The sequence below is a fragment of the Aulonocara sp. 'chitande type north' Nkhata Bay genome, linkage group LG10 (genome assembly GCF_057382095.1).
Source record: "Aulonocara sp. 'chitande type north' Nkhata Bay isolate Kocher_YH1m ecotype deep benthic linkage group LG10, A_spYH_male_GT1.1, whole genome shotgun sequence".
NCBI lineage: Eukaryota > Metazoa > Chordata > Actinopteri > Cichliformes > Cichlidae > Aulonocara > Aulonocara sp. 'chitande type north' Nkhata Bay.
Window position 1 is genome coordinate 31,557,616 of NC_141353.1, and position 27,374 is coordinate 31,584,989.

At 41.2% G+C, this 27,374-nt stretch overlaps 1 protein-coding gene across 1 annotated transcript; it reads right to left on the minus strand.

The window, feature by feature from the left end:
• Positions 1-2,077: 2,077 nt before the first annotated feature.
• Positions 2,078-27,172, minus strand: klf5l (Kruppel like factor 5 like). Its single transcript, XM_086309515.1, has 4 exons — positions 26,923-27,172; positions 14,343-15,276; positions 13,367-13,426; positions 2,078-5,563 (listed from the first exon to the last, which is right to left on the minus strand). The coding sequence occupies exons 1-4, from the start codon at positions 27,061-27,063 to the stop codon at positions 5,385-5,387; spliced, it is 1,314 nt and encodes a 437-aa protein (XP_086165641.1). The 5' UTR covers positions 27,064-27,172; the 3' UTR covers positions 2,078-5,384.
• Positions 27,173-27,374: the final 202 nt, after the last annotated feature.

The following is a 27,374-nucleotide window of genomic DNA, read 5'->3' on the forward strand; positions in this document are numbered from 1 at the left end:
GAACTAAATTTTAACTGAGTCAGTGCACATTCACATGCAATCCCTACCAGCACACAATTCTTACTCATTCGTACTGTGCATAAGGAGGCTAACACCCTTGCATACACACCGTGCATTAAGGGCGTTGTCCCCAGATGATGAAGCAAATCTCTGAGGCTCCTGAATGAAAGCGTCTTGGCACAAACATAATGATTACTTCTCCTGCCAGCGAACTCAGCGGTGACTCCACCCTTTCTGTCATTATACCCTTATTCTTCTTGCTTAATTGTTGACTTTCTTCTGTCAAAATATCAGGTTCTTTTGTGTCACGCAGCCTCAGCAGAGCTGCTCGACAGCAGCGTTATCCTCCACCTGTCACATCACGCAATGACAAACAGGTATCGCCGACCTGCAAAGCCACAATAAAGTGGATGAGTTGATACAGGGCAATGAGTGACTGTGATTCCTCACTGTTTTTGTGAAGAGCTGGCAAATCTATTATCTCCTCATAGGTAGGATTCTTTTGTGGAAGTGAGATTTTTCCATGACGTCAACAACCTTGTATCTTTGCAATTCAGATATAGTAAGAGTAAGAGTTTTGCTTATGGGCAAATTAATAGTTATAATATTCTTATTGTAGCTATCAGATCAGTTCGGTTAGAAAAGCTACACAGTGAACAGCTAGAACAGTTAAATCAACTTTAGCAATGACCTGTGCAGGGTCAGCTATGACAGCCCAACAGCAGTTGCATCCAACACTGAATTGGACAAGCAGAAGAAAATGGATGGAAATAGTAATTAGGCGTGGGTTTTGATAATCGATTTATCGATTAAAATCGATTCTGGCTTGGATAACGTGATATCGATTCATTAAAATCCTGAATCGATTTTTAAATATAAATTTATTTTGCACGAAACGCCAGAATCTCAGGTTAAACCTCACAAAATTTCAACAACCACCAAACAGCTAAAACAGTAAATGAGAGCAGGAACACGGATTCTGCACAAAGATGTAAACACAAAGCGCGAACCCACCGACGCATCAGAATCAGCGAGATGTGACTTTATCACCCGACGGCACGGACACGGTCGGGGCTGAAAGCCGACAGCTCGCCGATTCTGATGTTTCGGCGGGTCCGCGCTTTGTGTTCACGCCCTTTTTGCGCAGATTTGGAAGCTGCAGGTTTTTATCTCTCACCAAACAATATTGACCGAACCAGCAGCAAAAGAAGCAGCAAACTACGCTTCACATAAACATCGTCATGAATTCCCTCTTACTTTTCCTGTTTTGCTTCCACCACGATAAACATCACACTTCATGCACAGCTCTCTCTCTCTCATCTAAAAATCTGTTTTCTGCATTATTCGCTTGCTAGTTACGCACAAGTCTACCGTTGTTTACAGCGCTGTCGGACGTTTTTTTCCTTTTACTTACTTCCGAAAAGAAAGCGTCATTTCTGATGTTCAATACTGAACAAATGTAAACTTTAAATTATGCAAAATTGCAAAACGCTTAGCTGTGTCTCTAATCAAACCTCTGTAGCTTTGCTTTGCTTCATGTCAGCAGCATCAGGTAATGTTCATATGTTGATTAATGGTTTTCTTTCGTTTTTGATGTACTGCAGAATATTTTTATAAAATCCCAGGCCAGGAAAATCACCTTCATGTTTTTCTGTTTTATCTTCAGCTACTTTGACACAAAGGCATCTGCTGTGATGCTTACACCTTTGATAAAGTCTGGCAAGGGTCAGTTTTCTTTTTTTATTGATATAAAAATATGGAAATGTACTGATGAATGATCTGAATTATAATATTTCTGACTGTCTGAGACAAAATTTCCCTGATTTGAATCGAATGGAATTGAATCATGAATCGAATCGATTCTAGAAATCAGTGACGACCCAGCCCTATTTCTGACCACTTGATGAATGTGGTATTTACTGGTTGCTGTGTGGCACTGAAGTGTTTGTCAGAGTGATTCTTCATTATAACAACTGTTTTTACAGCAGCGACACAAATAATCTAAAACGTGTCCACCAATTATTTCCTATATAAGAGTTTGGAAAGCTGGAAAAAATGTAAGAAACACCAGATAATCTATTATTTTATGAACATTTTTATTATTTTGTTGCAGCATCATTACTGCACAAACAAAAAGCAAAATAAACCATTGTTCTTATTAATTGGAACATAAACAATTTGATAATTTTCTTACACACATTAAGTATCAAAACAAAATTAAACAAACTCACATACGGCTGATCTAAAATCCCATTATTTTAAAAAAAGGAAAAAATATCAATATTATAATAGGAAGTAAAACAAATATTTACAAAATCTTTCGATGAAGCTAAAACTACAGTATGTACACAGTGGGTGGTCAGAGCTCCCTTCTTTAGAGAGACAGGAGAACTTGTTCCTTGGGATGAAAAATAAAATAAAACAATCAGATTTGAAATAACAGGATGCGTTTCCCCTGCAGGGATCTGGGCCGAACCTTCAGCCTCTCGATACAAACAGGGCCAAGCTAAAATGACAATAAGGACGATGCGACTGTTTAAATGTTCTGGCATCACGCACCCGTTACAGATAAGAAAACACCAGTACGGCTGAGTATTTGCTCACAAAGTTTGTTGTTTTAAAAGAACAAAGAGGCACAGTGCTAATGGTACGAGACACCTGGGAAAGCAACAGCAGCAGTAGGGATTACAACAGATGTTTTCCTTTTCAGCTGCTTCACTTTGAATGCTGCACGTTTCCACTGCAGACAGAGTCTTGCACTCTCTGGCTCCACTTTGACAGCAGTTGTATTTGTTTTATATTTTAACCCTCCTGTTTTTTTTGTTTTTTTAAGGGCTCACGACAAGACCAAACAAAAAAAAAAACATAGACAGCTCTTAATCATTTTCAGCTTTGACATGTCTGCAGACGGCAGTTGTTCTTATTACAGGATCCAAATTCTGGACCTCTGAAATGCTGCCACTGTTACGTTCTTGGATTATTTGTTTAAAGAGAGTGGGTGTGCACGCACCGTTCACTTAGAAAAACCTCTTTGGTTGCAAGATTGTCGTCTTCTGTTGTAATAATCAGTGTAGATTTTGTACTGTTTTTATATTAGAGTACAATTTGTCTTTAATGTGCACATTATACCAAAACTATGCTCACCAAGTATCAATCAATTCATTAATATCATTAATAACAGTCCCTCAAGGCGCTTTATATTGTAAGGCAAAGACCCTAAAATAATAATCTGAGAATGTAGTGGCCTCGCTTTAAATACGTTTAGATAAAAGGCTCAAGGAGAATCACAAAAGCCCACGAATTTCTTTACAGTTTACCCCAGTTGAAAGAAATCTGACAGGTAATGTAAACATACTATACAGTAGATTTTAGAAATCTCCATCTCATATAAAAAGACCCAACAGACCCCAAGTCAATATCTTTAAGGGTGTGTCTCTGTGATGAGGTTGTGCTGAAACTCTGTGGGTGGTGGATCTGGTCTGTGGAGAAGCAGCATGCTTGAAAAAAAGTGATAAAAACAGCCTGTAGTGAACTCTGCAAAATAAGGTAGGTAAACGTAGTGGGTGTATGCCTGCTGGTTTATAACTGAGGCATGAAAAAGTTCACTGCCACTGCAGATCAAACATTTCACTGCCTCTGAATGGTGAAAAACAAAACAAACAAAAAACAGTATGAACTCCAGCAGCACTCCTGTTATTGATCAGCGTGCAAGATTTACTGGAAGACGTTTAAGTCTGTTCTGAAGAGAAGCCGCACGAGGACACGACACAGCTGCTAATCCTTTTACCCTGAGAAGGTTTAGATCTCCACGAGGATCGTGTTTTCAGGAAGATGACTTTTAGTGCTGTTCACTTTACAGCATCCACTACTTGATAACATTTTTCCACGAATAGTGAAGGTTTCCCTTCTTTAGTGCTCAAGCATGTTGGAAGAGCACTGCTCAAAAACAGTGTGGGGGCGAAAAGCCTTCTATGCTTTCCAAATAAAAGTCAAAAAGATGCAACAGCCCCATCGATTAAATGCTAAGCATTCATGTGAATGTGCACTTCCTGTTCTTTCAGTTAATAGGGCCGCCTGTGAGAGCGTAATGTACCAGGCGCACGGCGTATTAACAAACCTGATTACATAATAGAGCTATCCACCCATCTCTATCTTTCTTGGGTTGAAGTGTTGAATAAATACAGGACAATTAAGCAAAAAGAGAGAAAAAAAAAGAGGGTGAAAAACAGCGCTGAATGGAAAAGGCAAGATAACACCAAACTGTTGTCATAGGAGCTCCGTTGCCACGGCAACAGGTAATGTCATGGATACAAACATTGGCAAATTGCGCTGCTCCGTGAGCTCAACAGGTATTACCTGTATAGAAAAACATGCAGAACTAGGAGATGATTAACTTTTCCGTGCAGTTTTCTGATTCCGACTGATCTTTTTTTCTCTTTTCTTTCTTTTTGTTTTTTAAAAGACCCTTGACCCTTCTACCACAAGGAAGTTTTGAAGTGGGATAAGACATTCGATAAGAAAAAAAAAAAGTTGTCAAGTATAAATTTCAATACATTCGTCATATTATTAAACACACATACGCACACTTACAAACAAGTATGTACAGAGGACAGGCAAGTGTTTCCACCTCTTACTTACAGTTCATACCTCAATCGATAAAAGGCGGTGACAGAGGTGAAGATGATGATGATGTTGGCAGCAGATTTGTTTGAAACGTTCATGTTGTTGTTGCTGGTGGTTTTCTTTTTTTTCTTTACTCTTTTTTTAAAATGCAGCAGAAGAAAATTTTCCAGGATTTGATCAGAGTCCCAAGTCCTGATTGCAAAGTCTGCAGGGAGGGATTCGAATCGAGATTCACGAGCTGCTCGTGAGAGAGCATGTGATTTAGGACAAACTCCAAAATCACCACAGTGGTCGAATTTTTTTGCTAAACCGTCGGCTCTGGTGTGAGAGTTCAGCAAACTCTGCAGCGACTGACTGCAGACAGATTTCTATCTAACATGGAGCAGCTCCAAAAGTCTTGTTCTGTTATCATCTGCCTGGATCCCCTTTGCTGTTTGAACAACAAATGAAACTAACCGGGTGAGAGAGCAGCTAGTAACTGTAAGGCCTGTTCACCCGACATGTTGACAACAGATATGCAGGTCTGTTATTTATTTAAAAACTTGTTGGTGTAGCACCTACGCTGGAGTTTATCCACGGGTAAACTTCACGTGCGGTGCAACTTTTAATTTGATTTTTGGACAACTCATGAAATTAAACACCAGAGCACTTGGGGGTGGGGTGATTTTGGTTTTCTTTCTGACTCTTATAAAGCTGATTGGTTCAGGCGGCTGTCTCTTTATGCAACATGGAGTGTGTCTGTATATGCAGGTATATTTGGTTTAGTTCTGGTGACGCTTCATGTGCAGAGCCAAATGGTCCGAGCGTGAGAAGCAGCGGCTGCAGGCGATGCACTTGAAGGGTTTGGCCCCGGTGTGTTTCCGGTAGTGTCTGGTGAGCTCGTCGGATCGAGCGAAGCGCCAGTCGCAGTTGTCCCATGTGCATCGGTATGGCTTCTCGCCTGCAAAAAGAGAAGAGGAGAGCGCAGAGGCGTCAGCTACATACTTTAGGTTTTTTCTTAAATTTCTTAACGCAAAGACAAGTTCGAGTACACATCAGTCAAAGGACCAACTTTACTTGAACACACCACAGAAAGCGATTCCACTTTCCCACACTCAGTCATTCAACATAAGTGCTAAAGAAAATTCCTTTAACATACCAGATCGTGTTTTCTATCAGATATAATTTTAGCTCATATATTTCTGAGTGTTTTGATGTTTGGCGGTTTGTGTCCTGCTGTTTGAAATATTACAGTGATGTCAGCACTCTAAAAATAACATCCCTTCACAATAAGACTTGTGTGCCTGTATGACGTCTGTGTGTAGTTGTATTTCTAAATGTGGGGGGGATTGTTTGAATGGCAGTTAGCATGCACTTTTGGTGTTTACTGCTTCCTTCTGTAAAAACTCCTGTCTGACTTCAGCGAAACTAAACCGAGATAAAAATCTCATGAAACAGTGTTTCAGACAATGGGTTCAACCATTGTGACGGTGGTGTGCATAAAAACAAGTGTCAAATTGTGAAAGGAAAGATTTGAGTTGGAAAAGTAAAAAAAACTTGTTTTCACATGAATTAACAGAAGAAAAATGAAAAAAGACACAAAGAATTAAAGAAATTTTGCAAGGACCTTGCAGCAGTGTGTGCGTGCGTGTCATCCCAGCTCACTTTATGGACATTTTCAGCTACAGTTTCAATTATCAGACTTGGTGCATACGAGGGAGAAAGTTAAGAAGGTTGCTTTTCCTTTTTTTTTGTAAATATAACAGCAGCAAATCAAGTTTTTCTGCAGTAAAACTTGATGACTTCAAAGCATTAAAGATTAACGACCAATTTTCTGTGTGCTTGCATCATTCCTTTACTTCTGAATCCTAAAGAAACTCCACACAAACATCGCACCGAAACCATTGTCAGCACTGCAGTCTGTCTCCTCTCTGATAATATTTAACTGATGAGCGCCTGAATTGGATAACCAGAAGAAAATGGATGGATGGAGCTCGTTTTATTCTATCAGCTCAACTTTATGTCATTCTGTCAACTTTCTAATGTGATTATCATCAAAGTATTTTGCCTTCACAAGAATTAGACTTGTTTTAATATCCCATCACAAGCGAGTGAACATCAATAAGACAGTTTATCTGTAACCACTGAAAGCGGCCTTTGTGTCAGGAGTCTCGGAGCACAGCACGAGTCGTTGTTACAGGTGTGGCAGTGTTTGATTGTCACACTGCACATTAAGAAATGTAATTGTGAGATTGTACTTTTCCATTTTTTTGTTTTCGGAGGGGAGGTTATGGCTTTGTGCCATTTGCTGGAGACTGAAAACAAAATTGTTCAGAGGTGTGGATGTAAAAACGAGATCAGTGTTGTGTAACCCTATAGGCTCACAGCCTGCTTTGTTTTCATGTCATCAGTTGCTTTTTTTTTTTTTTTAAATCCATGTTTTAGAGAAAATTAAAAGGATTATTGGAGAAAGTACAACTTGAACTCTTGCAAAAGCACAATGTCCCTGAATTGTTGATTGTCTGGGACATAAATCATATTATGCTCCTGTAATTATAAGGTAACAGTAGTGGGTAGTAATGGGTAAGGAGGTATAATGACAGAGAACCTGTAGAATGGGAATTCAAAACACTGTGGAATAACGAGTTAAGTAAATCTAGCACGACAGTTATCTTACCCCACCCAAACATGGACATTTCTCTGCTGTGCCGCAACGTGCTCTTGCCAAACAGTGAGCTAATCATCAACAAAGAGAAAAAAAGGCGCAGTTGAAAGGGTTGGTATGCACATGACAAGAGAGAAAGAGGGGGAAAAAAGTCATCTTTCATAGCCAAGGTGGAAATTAATGTTCAGGAATCAATGCGAGGCCTGAGCACAAACATAAGTGAAAAGGAGATAAGCAAACAATAAAGGTCTGCTCAGGCCAGATTCCTTCAACTTTGAGTCGGTGCTTTCCAAAAGAAGAAGAAAAAAAAGTTCATGCCCTGATTAAAAGTTTAAATATGGCGTTTTCCTAAATCAAATGCCCCAGTTCCAGGAAAGTATCCAGACTAGATTTATTATTGGTTCCAATGCAGAATAAAAGCGATAGCTTTATACCTTGTACTGTTTGCTCACTGTCAATAGACTGTAGTGTTGTTGACATTCCAAATAAGCAATCCGGTAGATATTCAATGCCATAAAGTATAATTTCTAAGACTCTAAGTTCTGTCTGATAGGCTGAGGTAACCTATCAGGCAGTGTCGAGGGAGTGTGCCTCTCCTCGGCTGTGTGGGCCATCAAGTGCTCATTATTAGCATGGGCCCTGTTTGTGCTGATTAGATAGCTTCTGTTATTGACCATCAATCACCAGTGACAGCCATTAATGGAGTGAGTGGGTCCAAAGAGCAAAGGGCGGGCGGAGAATTTAGGTGACAGGAAGGAAATGCAACATTTTGTGCGTCTTATCCTAAAAAAAAAGTGTATTTGCAATTCACATTTCCAAATATTTTGTCCTCAGTTAGTCCAGCCACTCTTCTGGGCAGGTACAAGCTAAAAATAACAGGACCGCAAGTGTGCTAGCTCAGTGGATCATTGGGTTTCTCTACTATTTTCAAGCATCTTTACCTTAAAGTGCCTTGAGATTACTCATGTTCTTAACCGGCTCTAAATAAATAAAAATAAAATGATCATGAACACGTTAATGGATTTTAAACAATCCAACCAGCCCCGAAACCCCACATTACAGGCACTCCAGCCTCCTTTGAGGGTAATATCCTGTTTCTAGAGGTAACCGCACTTGATGTGTGTGAAGAGGTGGAGTGCAAATGTCTCCATATAAAAGGTTTAGGTTCTCAACCCACAGGTGTGTTTGGTTTTCCTCTATAGCTGCGCTGATGAGGTGAAAAGCACAGACGCCTCTCTCAGACTATTATCCCTGAAAGCTACAGCAAACATGACGGTGAAATACGACACACACACACACGCAGAACAAACAGACTTAACTGGTACATATATAGACGGTGGATAAAAAGAAGAAAAAAAAACTTGCATAGGATCCCTTCCTTTAGTCAAAGGGGGGAAAATGGGTTTGTGGGAGATTTACTACACATGCATGAGAAGGTAAAAACTGACACATCCATCATGTATTGGAACCTCATGCACTAGAAAAACTGAGCTTTGACAATACTGAGACATTTCACAAAGAATTTAACTTTTTTCTGGCTGTCAGCGCTGTTCAAGTGGAAACTGGAAATTTGCACGACTTCGCTGTCTATTTTTAAATCGCTTAACAGGGACGCTTCTTAAAAGGTACCAGTACTCAAAAGACTTCACAGGCATTTGTGTAGCTGTTTGATCAGGTGGCCGATTACAAACGGCAACGCCATTATCTCTCTCTTTCTCTAGAATGCACACATGGGTGGCTGTAGCTCAGGTGGCAGAGCAGGTCAGCCACTAATCAGAAGGTCGGTGGTTCGATCCCAGGCTGCCTCCTGGCTGCATGCCAAATATCCTTGGGCATGTTGCCTACTGGTGGTGGTCAGAGGGCCCGGCAGCCTCGCCTCTGTCAGTGTGCCCCAGGGCAGCTGTGGCTACAATGTAGCTTGCCATTGCCAGTGTGTGAATGTGTGAATGACCGAATGTAGTGTAAAGTCCTTAGTGACTGAGTAAAGCGCTATACAAATGCAGGCCATTTACCATATATTAATGAATGCATGAAACACACACATTCAGAATCATGACGATCTGGGTCTTAACTTGTGCACAAAACTGATTTTTCCAAGTTGTTTTTGTCCATAAAAAAACAACAACAGATTTTCTAACCTAATGCATTTCTATACCTTCTGCTTAATGTCATGGCAATGCACACTCAAGTAGAATATACCAGAAGTGTAATAATAACATTTTATAACCACCTCTACCTGGCTTTACTGAGTCAAAGAGCAAACATTTTCAGGCTCTTCAGGACGCCAATAAACTCTTTGTGGACCTCTTGGCTTTATCAGCTCACTCTGTGTTTGTAAAGAGGGCTGGAGGGTTCCCTAATCAAACTGATAGTATTTTACTCTTTAGACACACACATGTAAACACACACACACACACACACACACAACTGCAAAAGCCAATGTGAAGAGCTGGAGTGGCTGCTGAGGCCACGGTCAAGGTTACGCCCACGAACCAGTGGGAGGTGCAGACTGTTATCACAGACGTGCCGATGAGCACAGATAGCGATGCACTTAAACAATATTCACATCAGATGCTCCCTCAGGGGGTTCATGCCGATTGCCTCCACAGAGGGCACCTGGGCTACGGCCGCTTAGCTGCTCTTCCTCTTCCTCATTCAAATGGGCGACCTGTATGTGCTCCATCTTGTTAAATGTTGATCACAGTAGTGGACTACATAGCCCGACCCTTCCTCTGTATAAAATTAAAAATGACACACTAAATGCACTTTAGAGGAAATATTTTGCTTATTTTCCATAAGGTGTAATCTATGAAAAGATTGTAATAACAATATATTTTAGGGCTTCCTCTTGGGATATGTAACAGTCACGTGTCCTGTGGGATTGACTCTAATATATTGTGACAGCATCAATATATCATGGCAGTGTCATATCTTAAGCTATTATACAATTTCCAAGTCTAATCTTCAACATAAGTAAGCCTAACGTTACATTAGTCATTACACTTTACTCCTAAATATTATTACTTCATGTCCTGGTTTAGTACATCAGCACTTTATACCTCAAGATTTACTAACTTCCATTATTTGAATAATTATATCACCAAAGCAGCTACTACATATCTGACTAATCAGTGGTTATGAATTTGGGTTTCTTTGTCCTTTTGGTAACACTTTCTTTTAAGATCTTTATATAAGTATGAGATTATAGGGAATAAGAAGCTTATACACACTTATAGCACAATATTATGGTATATATTGTTTAGCAGTCTTGTAGCTGCAAAAGAAAAAAGTTAACTATTAATTACACATTATTATATAACCTTAAGCAACTTTATGATGTAGAGGTTAATGCCTGTAAGCTCACCAGGATTGAGACGTAATGGCTATTAGGAATAAGGAAGGAAGGAACAAAAGAAATAACATATAACGAACCAAAAATGTATATCTATGATTGAATTATAACCTCATTCGATGATGTTAATGGCCTTTATTATTTCCTATTATGCAAATGTGTTATTATTAGTCTTCAGTTTAGTTGTCTTATTATCTTTTTTGTAGTGGGTAACAAAGTAACTCTAAGTAACTATAGCTTATTAAAGTACCTTAAAGTTTTGTTGCAGAGGGACTGAAAAGTAACCAAAGATTTGGTCACATGTAAAAGTAAACTGGAGCCAAAAGGTCTGTGTACGAACATTAGACCATACTAGACAGACTAATACAGCAATTTCAAGTTTCCATTTCACTTAACATGCAAATCTTTAATCTGTGGGTGGGAATCTGAACATAAAGATCTTTACTTAAAGAGGATTTCAAGCTCAATGAGCCACCAGATTGTTGGACCCTATGTGTATATAGATTTAAACCCAAGCCCAGACCGGGGACCTGCAGTCTACAGCAAATGATTTGTTAGCAGTAAGTTGCAAAAGCACAACTCTGTTAGCCTGGGAAAACATGACTAATGCTTTGTGAAAGACTTATAGAATATTGTATTGTACGTACACACACACACACACACACACACACACACACACACACACACACACACACACGCGCCCAAAGGACTTCCTGATACTATTGCCTTAAGAAAAACAACTCCTGTCTCTCTGGCAGTGAACTGAAACAGACATAAATGAGGGATGATGTTTCACCACATTAAAGGTTCTGTGCCGGCAGACTGTTGATGCAACGTATGTGTTAATACCTCACAGGAAACCCTGTACGCACAGACTGACACCAGTCATGCAGGCGTACATTACTATGTAGTTGTTAATGAGCCATCCCAATTAAACACTTTTGGGTTAATCGGGATCAATAACAGCCAGTTTATCACCATTGAACACCGTGAGTAGCTGCTGGTTCGGTGGTATAAAACGGTGGGAGACACGACTCTCGGTAAATGTCTCACTTTTGATTTTGTGACTGGTTCATAGTTACATACCGAGTAAACAAACACTGCAATCCTATCAGTCCTATCTATCTATCGATCTACAGAATGTAAACATGGGTTTAAACTTGGCAGGTCCTGTTAAGATACTATGTTCAGAACAGTCGGTGCAATGTTTCTTTTACATGCTCAACTTATGAGTCATCAACTGAATGCAAAACAAGACCAAACAAGCCTGGTTTGGCCAGACAGCAAGCGAAGCCTTGCGGTGGGAACCGTGGACTGACCAAAACAAGTAAACCAGGAATCCTTGGTCAGTGACATGTCTGCTGCTGTGGGATCTGCTAACCGTGACGCACTCTTTGAAATGAATGCCCATGACTCCATCACGCACTCAGCCTACGTCCAGTTGCGGTTTGCTAGTAAGACGCATTTAGTAGCCGCATCGACTTGCCAGATGATTATAAGGATGGGACGTGCACTGCGAGGTGTGTGTGGGCATGTGAACGTCTTTGTTCTGCTTTGTAAAGGTATCTGCACGTGCCAACTCATAAATTCACTGCAAGTCACACCTCATGACACAGATCTAACGCACGTGGGCAGAATATGAAATTCGACATTGTAGGTCATAATAAAAGTGTCCGAATTTTGTCTACATTTGGTCATGATATCGTAACAAACTGCAGGTTTGGAGCCACAACCAAAAATACTGCTTAGCCAGTGATACAGTAAATACTGTAAAGGTTACTTTGTTTTCTTTTCACAAACAACAGGCGCTGAAACATGCGGCTGAAGCCACTGAGGTCCACACTTGTCAGTGTACTCTTTAATTGCTCTTGTTTTGTTTACCATTCTCACTGCATGTTTCGAAGCCCGTTTGTCTTTTGTGCTGCTGCATCCTGCTGCTTCAACAGCCCAACTTCCCCACTGGGATCCATAAAATTTCATCTTATCTATTTATGACCGCAGAGAGATCTGTTTCTATTTGTCTGTTTATTCACGTGTTCACGCTTCGCTCTGTCAATATTTTCACACTGGAGGAGCTCTGCAGCTTTAATCGCATGAGTAAATCTTCAAAATCCAGGTCTGGGGCCTCTGGGAATTCACAGGTTTCATCTTACAGAAGGGAAATACATTGAAACCAGCCCCTCCGCCCCCCTGCTCCGTTCTCCGAACCCCCTACCTTCCTCCTCCTCCATCCTTCCTTTCAGGAACTGAAAAGCAGGAGTAACTGGTTTGGCCTTTATTTAACTGCGTGTCTTTCCTCTTTTTTTTTTTTTTTAACCCTTCTTTTCTTCGTCCTACCCTCCTCCCTCGGCCCTTTGTTCTCTTTCACTGGGGACGCTACGTAGACAGGTATGAACATGTATAAACACGGCGCAGAAAAAACAAAAACTCAAATATGTTGCTTCTGTGCCTTTTCTTTTCATTGCGTTTACCTTCTTCATCAACATCATCTCTATTATTGTTGCTGGGTGTATCGAAACTGGCGCCGACATAAAGCACAAATAAATAAGCTTAAAGCAACTGAACTTAGAGGATGACAAAGATGCATGACTGCAGCATGCTGCTGCTTCACCACCTACAGTGTAAAGTTAAAAAACTAACTTCCAACCTTTGAATGTTTGGTGAATCAATCCTAAATTAAAATTGGTATAAATTTGTAAATAACAGCAAAGACTGTATTTCAGCCCTCGGGGAGATTATTTTCTTACCTGTGTGTGTTCTTTGGTGTGCCTTCAGATGGGAGCTCTTTGTGTAAACTTTCGTGCAGCCTGTGAGGAAATAACAGAGGATCATAAGCCAGGAGGACAGCTGACAGGAGGACACAGCACAAAATCTGTCTTCAACATGAATCATTAGGTGTTTACTTACTCATAACATATTAAAAGTACACTGTTTGGATAACATAATGCAACATCTTGCTTCTAATTTAACTGCAAATTTAGTTGAATAGCAACAGGTTGTAGTCTTTACTGCAATGAACAGTTAAAGGAACAACGATAATATGTATTATTTATAAAACGAAGAGTAAAGTAACTGATGCAAAGTTTGCTTTCAGCCTGGTTTTTGCACATTTTCTCTCACAGTATTAATGACTGTGAGGATTTCGTTTGCAGGTCAGAGCCGTGCATTGCCGAAAGATTTGCATGTGTGTTGCTTTGGGTATAGAGTTTATTTACATTCAGTGACACTGGGAATTGGACTAGTTCATGTGTGCAGATATGGGATTGACTGAACCATGCTTTGTGTGTCCCATTGGTAATTTAGAAACGATTGTAAGTGAAGCACCGACTGCCCTGAGCCGGCAAAGTGTACCACTTTTCGCGCTTTCAGGTGATGTCACCAGTAAGATCCCAGTACAGCGAGACAAAAGCTGCCCCTGACTGGGCTTTGGGGGCATGCGGTGAGGCACAAAAATCAATGTGTTGCGTACATCCTGGTAAGCTGCAAGGTTTGACTTGTTCATGTTGATTTTGGAAACTGTTTTGCCTTGAGCATCACAATGGTACATACCGGTCCAGACAATAGGACATGCAAATGAAAGTGAAGTCAGATAACGTAGTTTCATTTCACATCGGCTCATATTTTTATTTTCATTTCAGAGAATCGTTGTTAAAACCAGCTACGTGGGTTTACTTTCTAATGGAGAAACTTCAGTTTATAGTGATATGGAAACAGACCACCCACCTGGGTAGTCGCAGAAGTGAATCCTCCTCTTCTCCAGCTCTGGGTTGTTTCGCCTATTGTATTTTGGACCTGTTAAGACACCCTGGCCGTGTGTCATCAGCATGGCATGATGAGACATCCCCGCTAGCTTTATTCCTCCCATACGCTGCTGGTAAGGGGGTGGACCCTGGGGTGCTAGGCTCAGCAGCTCTGCCTGGCCGTCTGGGCTTCCGGGCTGGGAATTTGGTGGCGAAGGCGGTAGGCTGTGTGGCGCTGTGTGCTGGGATGAGTTGTTTGGAGAGTGCTGGTAGTAGCCGGGATGATGATGTGGCAGTTGGTGCTCTGCCATCATGTAGTTGCCGTTGGTCGTCGGCAATGTGGCGTTGCTGAGGTTCAGCATGGTCCTGCCGCTGCTGGAGCCGTGCGGTGAGGGACTGTTGTGCGATAGGGTCATGGTGAGGTCGCCACTGCTCGCGATGGGCATGTGGTAGACCTGCGGCTGTGGAGGTGGAGGTCCGATGTGAAGCTCTGTGACCAAGTTTGGCTGCTGCTGCTGCTGAGATCCTGTGGTCACGCTCACCATTCCTCCAGCGCTCATGTCCGGTTTTATGAAAACGTTGTTGACTACAGGCGGCACGCTGAACACCGAGGTGAAGTCTGGAAGGGCCTGGCTGGTTGGGATGGAGCAGGGCACCTCCATCCCGGGTTCCGTCTTGATCTGCTGTGGTGTGAGGGTCTTGGTGTTGGGCCTGTAGAGGCCTGTGCGGAGGTGAGTGGTGCTGGGAAGGATGACGTTGATGTTGAGGCTGTATGGGGTGGCAGGTTTGTCCTCTGCGAAGTACTCGTCCACCACGGAGGCGCTCTCTCGTCTGTACTTCTTGTCGGTAGTGTCATTCGGGGTACTCAGTAGAGGACTGCTGTGCTGGGGAAGGTATTTGTCTAATTCGAGTTGAATCTGAAAAAGAAAAGAGACGCAAAGTTAACAGAAATACTTCAAATGTGTACTGAAACTAGGGGAAAAAACATTCACACAGTTATTTCACAAACATCCTACCACACCCTTTAAATAACAATACATCATAAGCTGAGATTTGCACATGACTGTTGCTGTTAAAACTCACAGATCCCATCCATCTACGACAGACTTCCATGTTCACAGTTTTGGACTCTTTTCATGTGCTTTTGAGTCCTAATCTGATCAGCGCTTTAAGAGATTATTTGGTGAACGTGGATGCAGAAAGTTACACCCATTCCATGAAAAAGGAAACACAGCATGGTTGGAGGATGCTGTTTCTCCCAGCATCCTCCTTGCGTCATAGCTCACATTCCTGTTTCCTACTGAAGCTCAATGTCCTGACAAGCAGCCACAATTGACAGTTGGGGCAGATAGCTAAAAAGGGAATTCACCTACAAGTAAACCTTATAATACTGTAGCCTCCAGGCCTTTAGAGTGCATCACACCTGCTATGTGCTTGAATGATCATTCACTGACAATTATGCAGCTGCAGCAATAATCCTGGACACTGTCATATAAACATGCATACACTCTTACAGGTGATACACATTTAAAAACAAATGCTTCCCTGCTGAAAGCTGAAAGCCTTGCCCCTTTGCTTTCACTGCGCAGCAGGCTTTTGCCAGTAAAAATCCATTGGGACAAAGGAAGGGACGTGTTTTACATTTTCATTCCATTGGGATAAAGAGAAGAAGATGCAAACAGCCAACAGCGAGAGCAACGCAGGTAGAATTCCATAAAAAAATTGTAAGGAAAAAAAAAATGCAAATAGATTCAAACCTTCAGTTAAGTTTCATTTACACAGTGGCAGACCAAGCACATAAGTAATCTAGGGTCACTTTACATAGTCTGTTCAAGTCTTGTCATCTTAAAGAAGCAAATCTGACAACTTCCCCGTGACCGAGCACTAGACAGAGAAACGTCCAATAGAATCACATTTAGAGAGGGCGACCATCTGCTGCAACCGGTTGGGAGAGAGGGAAAAGCAAAAAAAAAAAATTATTGAGAAACAACAAACAATACCAACAATGGACAGGCTGGCGGGGCCTGTAATCGTAGACCTGATGTACAGAATGAAAGAAGACAGAGATGAAAAAGCCCAGGCTACTGAAAGAGAAGACAAAACTAATGACGTGCAACAGTGCCAGGCAAATACCTGGAAATTAAAAGGAAACAGAAGAGATGCACTGCATCATGGGAGGTCCCGATGGACGTATAGCAGCATAAATAAAGAGAAGGTTCCAGGCCATATAATCTAGTTCTAACTATAGGAGTAAAGAACTCTACTGGATCAAAAATGGTAAGATGAGAAGGCAGATCATTAATGGCTTTGCATGTAAGGAAGGTTTTATATTTGATAATTAGTTTGTTAATAACTCCCTATTATATAACTAGTAGCTAATTAGCTCTGTGTAAATAAGATGTGATTATCTGGTTCCGTGTAGTGACGGGATCCCCAGCTGCGCAGCGTTCTTGTTCCTAACAAGTTTCTTTTTCAAGGAACTTGTGATTTCTCAGATATCTCACAGTGATGCATATAGAAGGCATCCCACTTTAGCAATTCACTCACTAAAAGTTGCACAAGGAAGGTTATAAAACCCATTTTTCACCTTATACCTCATTAATTTTGATCCACAGTACTTACATCTCTATGACTGTATTTTTTATTTGTACTCCTCTCGCTAATTTAAAGATGGTGAGGTCTACATTAAAAAAAAAGGCTTGAAAGTTGGAGGAGGCCAAGAAAATTGTAAAAGTGAGACACTGTATGGGTGTCTGCTACACAGGTTTTCAATGCAACAGGTAGCATTTATCATTACAACTACCAGAATGTCTGCTGGAGCACAAAAGAACCATTTTCAGGTGACAGGATGAAACAGACAGAGTGAAGAAGAAAATAAACTGCAGATATTTTCTTCTGATTAAGTGGAAAACATTTGATTTTCATCCAAAGTGCACCTTGGCACCGTTTCTCATTTAAAGTCTACATGTGGACTATTGCTCCTTCAGAGATGCACAAGCTGTCAAACAAAAAAAGGATCTAGACTGCAGAAGCCACACACTGTGTCTACGATCATAAATGCACAAAGCCGTTTAATGCAGGCTATTTATATGCTGTACATATGCATGCAGAATTTCATACTGTTCATGCACACCAACTTACTGACAAATTAAAGTTCACACGAGCATGCTAACACACACAAACAGGTAGAGAGTTGGCTCCATGGGTGTGGCCGACAGTCTGATGCACGAAGAAGAGGAGGAGAGAGAAAAAAAAAGGGGAGAAAGCACTCACAGCTAAACCAAAACAAAGGCTGAAGGCATGAGAAAGGTGCAGTGAAACCTAAACACTGTCAGGTAAAAATAGACCTGCCAGACAAATCTGATCCGCACAGTGACGACAGATATACACCCAGGATGATGGGAGGGAGGAGCGACCAGGTTAAAAAGAGAGGTGGGGGTAGGGGGAATCAGGAAGAACAAAGGTCCGGAGAAGAGACGGAGAGAAAGCCACGTGAGCGGTAAAAGTGATGATTAATTCTGAAAGTGATAGTTATGTCTGAATGAGTGCAGCTAATCTAACGGGGACATCTGATTAGATTCAAAGAGATTGTTTGTAAAGATTTCCAAACTCCAGAATAAACTCACAAACTCAAACCAAATACTGCGCTCTGCCAGTCACTGAAACATAATGTTCACTGACCAAAAACGTGTTATTTCAGCTTTCAGCACCAGTTATAGTGCTTTTTGGGGTGATTCGAGATTGGAAGACAAGAATTATTTTAACTGATCTCGACCCGATCGGTGGGAGAGTGAATTCCATGAACTACGCCCCTTCCGTGGGAGATCACAAATCCACAGCTCGCAGTAAAATCCCGCTCTGAAACGAGCCATTTGGGACAAATGACCTAATGAGGTGCTGATGCGTTGGAGGTCGTGTCCTGCAACCGAACAAAAGAGCAGAGCGGGCTTGTTTCAATGCGCTTATTCTGCAGCGCTGCTTCCAGTGCCAGCCCCATCATCACACCAACACACACACACTCTGCTAATAAGCTGTTGATGTATTTGCACACACAAACCTTGGGTGGTTATTGGTCTGTGTGCACTTGAACTTGAGGAATGTGTGTATGCTGCATGAAAATTTCTACTACGTGCAATTCAATTTACTTAAAAGGCGCATCCCTGTTTTTACTGATGGTGGGTAACAATTAACAACAGAAACAATAGGCAAATGCATGAATTAAAGAGGCACAATTAAGAAGGGAAAACTAAATCTATGATGAATTCAAAATGAGCAAAACTGATTTTACAGTGAAAACGAGTTTTGGTCAAATGCACCAGTCGCTGAAGTGGTTTACAATAGAAATGCCTATCATGCATTCCAAACAGCCTCGATGCAGTGATTAGTACTATAAACATGACAAGAACATAAACCTGAGGGCGGGGAATAAATGGGAGTATTATTTGTGTCGTGTACGTGGGTTCTGATTTTCTGTTGGCTTATTCTTAACTTATTATTCATTGTGATTCTTTTCTAATCCTCGCCAAACAAACTCAAAAAAGTCATTGTATAACGAATAAGCATACTCCTTGTGTTTGAGAGGACGAAACAAAGTACTAAAGACTGGCGTGAGCGGCGTTCCGTGCCTTTTTTGCATATTGCTATATGCACATGTCTCTGTGTGTACATTTGTATGTGCGTATTACTGTTAGAGCGTGTTTCCTGCAGGGCTAGGATAGATGGCCGCCATTCATCGCCGGTAAACTGCCCTGTCATCAGTGGAATCTGAGCACCTGGTGAAACGAAAGTCTTGGGTATTTACTGAGGGGGAGAAAAAAAAAGTGAAAACAAAAACAGACTCTCTGTTTCCTTCTGACTGAGAGCTCCTTTCACGATGGGACACAAACAGGTTCTGTAGTGCCGGGGTGCTGGCAGCTGTCACCTTTGGGTGCCCTTGGTCATGTCCCCTTACTGGACTGATGTTGATCTGTCTTCCTGTCAGCATCTGTACGCTGATACAAACACAAGCAAACTCTCCATATGCTCTTTTCATGAAGGCATGAAGAGAAAGGTTAGGGCTCTCATCAAAGAACATTTACAGAGAATACCAGCTACTTGGAAATGCACAGAATGTACATATTTTTAAGTTGACCAACTTTGAAAGAGCTTTAAAAATGCAATCGACTTAAAACGAGTCCCTGCCAAAAGCAAGAACTCTCCTGTCTCGACTCTCACCAGACTTCAGGAAAGGTTTAACGTTATCACTTCAGCCCCATAAACAGGGCTAAGGTTAAAACCCTCTCCTTTGCATAAGAGGACGTATTTCCTTCATTTGCCCTACAACTATTCTGGGTTTCTCTTTTGCCTTTAATTCATTAACAAGAGAAGCACGGTGATCTCAAAGGAGTCCAGTGGTTTACAGTTCAGAAAGTCTTTTGTTTTATGTGGTAAATGAGGAGAATATCTCTCGGCAAAGACTGAGTTGGTTAATAATTGGAGAACATGTATAACTGTTCTGCTATGAATCCTTCTGCCTGATAACAACAATCTCTTATCAGCTGTGTTCAGGTTTATGGGGCAGAGTGGGAGTTTCCACACTTCTGGCCAATTTCACGTCCATTCTTAAAGGCCCACTGTATCCTTTAAGGCCGACTAATACAATGAGCAAAAACTTTACACTACTCATCAGTAATAATGTTCACACATAGCAGCATATACTTGTCTTTGGACTTGTTGGTATTTTTCCCTTCACAGTCACTGCAACCTCAAGTTTCCATTCATTATGAAAATTAGCCTTCAGAATCAAGCTTGCGTGAGGCTCTAATACACTGAACATATCTGCAGTCATACTCAAGCTGGTATGATTTCAAAACATCCACATTCTTTGCTTCTTAGCTGTAAGGCATACCTCAATATAAATATTGTTATTCATCTCTAAAATATCTGTGAGATCCACCACACGCATGCCAGCATCATCGAGAATAGTGTCGTTTTCCGCCTGCACAGAGTAGCCGTGTGAATCCTGATTCAAACCCTGAAAACCTCCAAGCTGCAGGGTCAATCCCCCTCCTCCTGCTAATTGCAAAACAAATGGCTTCGTCTGCACGCCAGTTTTCTTTTATGGCTTTCAGGAATGCAATGGTCGTTCGCCTTTGGATCTCCATAAAAAACAGAGCTCTGCGTCAGGGCTCCCTGGCTGGGAATCAACAGAGCAGAAATCATGACAAGGTCATCAGGGCAACAACAAGACCTTTCATACCACGGTGATGTTTTATTGGCACGGATGATCACAGAGAAATAGAAGCGTGTTTGACTTCCCAAGAAAGTGACGAGCTTTCCAGGGTAAAAGTGGCAAAGTGAAACAAGCCAGCAGAATTTGCTTTGTTTTAAAAATGTACTGCCTCACTGCTTTAGTAACATCTGAAGATGAGTGAAGAGGGTGAGAAATCTTTCGATATTCACCCAAGTGCCTTCTTTAGTGTCTGATTTCCTTACCTGGATGTTTAAGCATGCGTTAACTATTGCATAGTTTTGTTACAACTACATAATCTGGAAAATTTGGGGGTATTTTATATGCCACTGATGATGTGGCATAGCTAATAAACTGTATATACAGACACACTACTATACTGTATATGCTACTGCACTGACACATAAAATTGCAAACAGTAATTTTGAATAAGGACTGTTTTTCTTGGTTTACAGTTCTGAGGTAAAAGAGGGCAAAACCGATGTTTAGGCAGAATCCTCAGGAACCCTTCTGTGGTCATTGTTATTTTATTTACATATCTTAATTTTAAGATAAGATAAGATAAGATAAGATAAGATAGAACTTTATTAATCCCTCGGGTGGGTTCCTCTGGGAAATTCGACTTCCAAAAAAAGCACAGCAAGGCAGATCCATATATATATATATATATATATATATATATATATATATATATATATATATATATATATATATATATATATATATATATATATATATATATATATTTAGCTCTGCTTCTAGCAATGACCTGCAGCATGAACTAGCACTTATAAGTCTCTGTCTTTGCTGTTAATCATTGTGTAAACCTACGCCGTTCTGAGGCAAAGTCTTTGGAAAGGAAATAACACTTTCCTTATATTCCTGTTACCACTTTGCCCAAACGGTGACCTTTTTCACACGTTATCCTATTTCTGTCTCTTATTTCTTATCGGTCTTTGTTCCCTGTTCTTCCAGAAAATGGTCTCTCAAGATTAGCCGGCAGTTGGGTTGAAGAAACTGAGGAAGTCCAGTATCTCACTGCATGTTTAGAGATAACAGAGATTTTTTTTTGTCTCACCACAAAATGATTTCAGCTTTTGTTTTTCCCTCACAAAAGCAGTTTTGACTGTTTTTCCAGACGAGCGAGAGGGTAAACAGTGGTGGTCATTAAAGAGATTTTGCAGCTTCGGTAGATGAGTTTGCAGACAATAAGCATTAGGAAATGGCAGAATATGACTGTCTGCGGGCAGCATGTGTTGTCTGGTATGGTAACACAGCCGGGCATGATGGGGAGAGCTGACATCAGCAGACCAAACAAAGTGAACAGAGCAAAGCATGAGTCATGCTAGGAATTGTTCCTAGGTTTCTTGTTGCTCTCAGATGCAGTGTGATCAGACTGATTTATGGGTGTGAATACAATAAGGTTTATTAAAAAGAGACTTTTGAACCTACAATGTATTTTCCCATATGAATCAAAGGCGTTTGTCTTTAGACAACCTGTTTATTGATATGTGGCTACAAAACACACAATGGCAATCAACAGCAGTGACGGTTGAGTAAACAAAAAAAAAACAAGACAAAACTGGCAGTTAGGTGAGCACAATAACACGCATGTTATAGATGAAAAAAAAAATCAATAAATATACGAGTAGAAGAAGAGTTCCTGGAGCTAGATAAATTTTAAGTTCACTTTAGATAGAGACAAAAGAAAATCGTCCTAGATTTCTCAATAACGCAAATAAAAGTGTTTCCCCACAGCAAACTTCCTTTCACCGATCACTGTAGGGATCCCTGCAAGTCGAAACTCGTAGTCAGCAGACACTTGCCCAGATGCAAATTCAGCTGCATGTGTTGTCCTGGAAGTCAAATCATTAGTCAAACCAAAACCATCTCAGACCTCAGCTGCATGTCAGCCGCGAGGGCCATATAAAGGAAGGGTTGTGCGACTATAAACTAATGGGGGAGACCGGGGTTCACAAAAGAAGGCAAGTCTGGTCAAAACCATGGCACAGGAAGGATACACCCAAACACACCATGCGTATCCCAGGAGGTACAACTAAAATATTTATAAAGCCGTATCTGAATATTGATCTTCAGGAAGCATTCAGCGTGACTGGCGACATGCTCTTGATCTGTGCTCCATTAAGTTATTCTGTAACCTACCCTGTCGTCTGCGCGCAGTCATACAGGAAACCCACAGGTGATATAATGACAAAAGATTCTGGAAACAAGTTTCATATCGGTTACTTATTCCGGTATTAATACTTAAGAACATGAACAGATTTGTTCAAGTTTTTAAAAAAATGCAGTGTGTCAGAAGACTGACAAAGACACAAATGATGCCTCAACAATACCGTAATGAACAGTCAAACCTTAGCTGAAATGTTGATGCCTGTAAGGACTGGTTCTTTTCTAATAGTGACACATCATTTACAAGAGAAAAATGCACAGCTTTTCACCCTTCAAGCTTTTCAGATTTGTGGTTTTGCAACATAAATGAAGAATTCCTTTCAAACTCATCAAGCAGATTTATGTGCAGGCTGAATAAATGCCCGTGTAATCACAAGGAATGTATGGCTTTTAAAGAACTAGTCTCAATATGCTTAAAGTAAATAGAAGGAGAGGATACAGCACTATGACAACAGTAACAAAGGGATAATGTTAAACTATTAGTGTTTATTTGTAACACCAAACTCAAGAGTCCTGTGCTCACATGATAAGTTTCTGTATATAAAAAAAAAGTGTGCAATACATGAAAAGGTGTCCAAAATATACGGGCACAAAGAGGTGGGTGTTAATAGCCGAGACTAGTAAAGTTGTGGGCCATTTTCGAGGTAGTACGCAACTGTGCATGAAAGTGCACAATGACAGGGAGTTAAGTTCCGGAAATCAGCCATAAAGTGTCTACATAGGCCCACGTTAATGTTATGACGGCATTTCGCTGCAGAGTTGAGAGTCCAGAGAATAAAGTCCAGTTATCAGTTATGAGTCAGGCCAGAGAAAAAGAGCACGGATCTGCAAAGGAGTACGAGTATCCATGAATTATCCAGAGAGCTGGACTTTAAGGTTACAACGTGGCATTTACAGTGGTGGTCCTTAAAGTTATTAAACTGGTGGTTTTTAAATATAGAATTCTTTCACCAGCCTTGTCAAGCAACTACAGTTTAAGCAGAAAGCATGTGGTTAACCAATGATCTCGAATCCAAACCTCAAGTTAGCCACTAACTTCTGAAAACAAGTCAAGTTTTTGCTTTAGTTTACCAAAACCGAGCTAAAAAGATCAGCTGGACCCAGACTAGCTTTAATGAATTTTCTGTGACTTATTAAAGAAGACCAAGCTGCTGGATCTGCTTTGAAACATTTTCCAAACAGCACGTCTCAAGATCAGTGAGTTCATTCGCTAATTTTGTTTTATGGCTACAGAAAAGCAACACTATAAACAACAAAGGGGAGAATATTCCAGCCATTCGAAGTCCTGGAGTTCGACCATTCCCACTGAGTTTTCATTGCCACCGTGACTTTCTCACGAGGTCGACCTTTATCATCCTCTCTTTTGCCTCTGGGCGGCCTGTGGACATGCGAGCCCCGCTCAGACAGGTCGGGCAACGTACGTTTGTCACGACATCACTGGAGTTAAGCTCTAGTATAATTCCACAAAGACCACTGCATGTTACAGCAATGAGCACCAAACAAAACAGCAGCTGAATTCTGGCTGCACGAGCCAAACATTGACACAACTGCCGAAACTGACACAAGTCACACTGTTGGAGAAAACAGTGGCAAAGTTGATATTAACAACTTCTATGCTAACCTTCATAGTTGATCATATCTGGAACCTAACAAACAAGTCTCGCTTTTTTGTCTTGTGATCATCTCAGTGACTGACAGTTTAAAATCTACGCTTCTTTTTCTGGGTTCACGCTTTCAGACATTTTACATTTCAGTTCATGGAATTCTACAAGAACACAAACCAGTTTAGGTTGTAAAATACTTTAGTTTATGGCAGCCATTGTGCTCTAAATACATCTGCAGGAAGATAGGCAGACAAGGTAGACCGTGTTTTCCAAGTCGTACAGAAAACTGGATGAAAATCTAAAAAGATTATAATAATAATAATAATAATGGATTGGATTTATATAGCGCTTTTCAAGGCACCCAAAGCGCTTTACAATACCACTATTCATTCACTCTCACATTCATACACTGGTGTAGGCAAGCTACAGTTGTAGCCACAGCTGCCCTGGGGCAGACTGACAGAAGCGAGGCTGCCATATCGCGCCATCGGCCCCTCTGGATTACTAAAAATCAATCACCCACACTACCCACAGTTGCCTTATCCAGTACCTGAGCATGATGGCTTAACTCAGAGTACCAATGTTCGTCCCAGCATCTCAAAACTTCTCTGCTCGTTCCTCCGCTCCCTTTCATGGACACACAATTGAAATGAGCCATCGCGGAGCACGACAGGGTTCATCATTTTAAGCTTTTTGCGGCTACACACAGTGCTCTCACATGTCTTAGAGGTTGATTACTTCACACAGTGATTTTCATTGAGACAGCTGTAATAGAGGAAACGCTGGTGTCCTGTGCTTCCTTGCCCAGTATTCTCCCTCTCAATTAAGTTCATGAAAATCTAGCTTTTCAGTTTTAGGGTAATCCTGTCTAAAAATATTTGCTTTAGCACTGCCTTGTTTCTGGAATAACTAACTACTAAGCAGGCGTAATAGGCGATGGTCATTGTTATATAGAATAAAGGTTTTTTTATGTATAGTTTTTGATCAGAATATATAAAATAGTTCCGTATAGAAGAGCCACAAAATATAAAGCATCACCACTGAAAGTTCAGTGATGGTGCTGGTCAGGCAAAAACTGAAGCAGCATAACCTGAAACAAATGATCTGCCATTAGAAAATATAATACAAATATTTTCCTCCATACCACAGCAGCACAATGAACTTCATTCAAGTTGTACAAACATGCAGATATCTAAATGGTTGATGGCTGTGGACAGATGTTTGCACCCGTCTAGTAGCAAAGCCCACTGAGCCTTTTCAAAAAAGCTTTTAATGTATGCTTTACTCCCATGTTTGCCGAAAGGCACAGCCTGAATCCAGCCCACTCTGCTAATGATGTTTCAGGCTGAACCTATTGCGTGCAGACACAGCCTGTGAGAAACGTGTATCATATCCGCATATATGAACCTATGGAATAAAAGCCAGGAACAGACCGCAAACATCTTTAACCTGTCAAATCCACTTTGGCTATGCTTTGTTGGTCACGTGCAGCTGGCAGAGTGGCTTTAGCCTTAGGTCTGTGGATCAGCTACTTGTTTACCAAATATGTGGCAGGAGACCAAACTCAGCACCATACAAAGGCGTTCGGTTTCTGTTTGTGCTCTGCTGCGATCACGCAGGAACAACACGTGCTTCACAGCCATTTAACTTTAATGCCGTCGTCATGTCTCTGCTGTGAATAGTGTACTGTTTTTGCATTTATGATTTTCTGAAAACAATTAGGCACCCCATGTATCTCGTGTATATATCTACATAAACCATGAGATGCTTGCTGGGAATTTCAGGAAGTATCCCCAGAAAGCCTTGCACAGTGAGCTCTCCAAAGCACTGCAGTGATTAATATAGAAGAAGCTGTTTTGCAGAGTTCTCTAAATTTCAACCTGATGCTATATCACGTGACCAAAACCCCAAGATAAAAAAATATACAGGTAGGGATGGTGAATAAAATTTGAGGAAACAAGGTGTAATGTGCACATGTACTCAGCTTCACTTGTTAATGTGAAAGATTATAAAAATAAACATAGCAAACATGTATGTAGCTTTTCATTTAACAGCATATAGAGAGCAAAAACAACTGCCAACAAGGGCAGGCTAGAACACCTGGTATTGTGTCCCCAAAAGTATATTAGCAGGAATGTGCATGGCTTTCCCCGCTGTATCCACATAAAACCTTATAGTATATGATGAAAAAACCGCATAGCGCATCAAGTTGCCACAAGTTTCTCCAAGCTGCAATTGTTTTTAACCCATCAGCTGCGCCTCTATGCAGGACTTCTACCTGTTGCCTGCCCGCCTTTACAGGTGAGCTGCTACATGTCACATGAAAAAGCAGCCTGATAAACACGACACACATTAGCCCCTCAGCCAGTTACATGACTATTACTGTTTGCTTATGCCAGAAACAACTACGTGTTGCCTAAAGCGGCACGTGGTTCCCATCCTCTGCGAAAAGCAGCGAACACCTTCAAACTCTCAGGTAGGCCGGATCTCCGGCTCTCCTGAAGCCCGGCCGCGCTCAGCGGGTTGGGGGAGATTCTTACCGCGGGCTTGACGTCCTCGAACACGGACGTGTCCTCGGCGCCCTCCGCTCCCGACATCCTCACCGGCTTCAGCTGCGTGAAAACTGCCCTTTCTTCAGTCGCGTGGGGCGGATTCATGGCCAATCCTACACTCGTTGCCATTAAAGTTTCTGCTTAAACAAGTTTATCTTTTTTTCAGAATTTGTTTTTTAAGTGCATATACAGTTACTAACGTTAATAACGCCCTACTGGAGCTGAATGCTATGGTGTAATCCACAGCCCTCCCTTTTCTTGTAGCTCGCAGGTAGACTTTACCTGAGCTCAACTAGACACAGCCAATCAGAGCAGACTTCCAGCCCACTCAAGGAGGCGGGACTCACCTGCAGGAAAACAACAGAGCATCAGGTGAAATGTTGCCCCTGCATAATAGGCCAAGCATATGAAATACACACATTTTAACCAAGGTTTCTTTC

Bases quoted from the DNA above. Each gene is read 5' to 3' on its own strand.
- klf5l (XM_086309515.1), bottom strand. From the start codon at position 27,063: ATGGCAACGAGTGTAGGATTGGCCATGAATCCGCCCCACGCGACTGAA. The intron at 15,277-26,922 runs GTAAGAATCTCC...TTTCTTTTTCAG, and splicing joins TCGAGGACGTCAAGCCCGCG to ATTCAACTCGAATTAGACAA. The intron at 13,427-14,342 runs GTGGGTGGTCTG...ATTTCCTCACAG, and splicing joins TCACTTCTGCGACTACCCAG to GCTGCACGAAAGTTTACACA.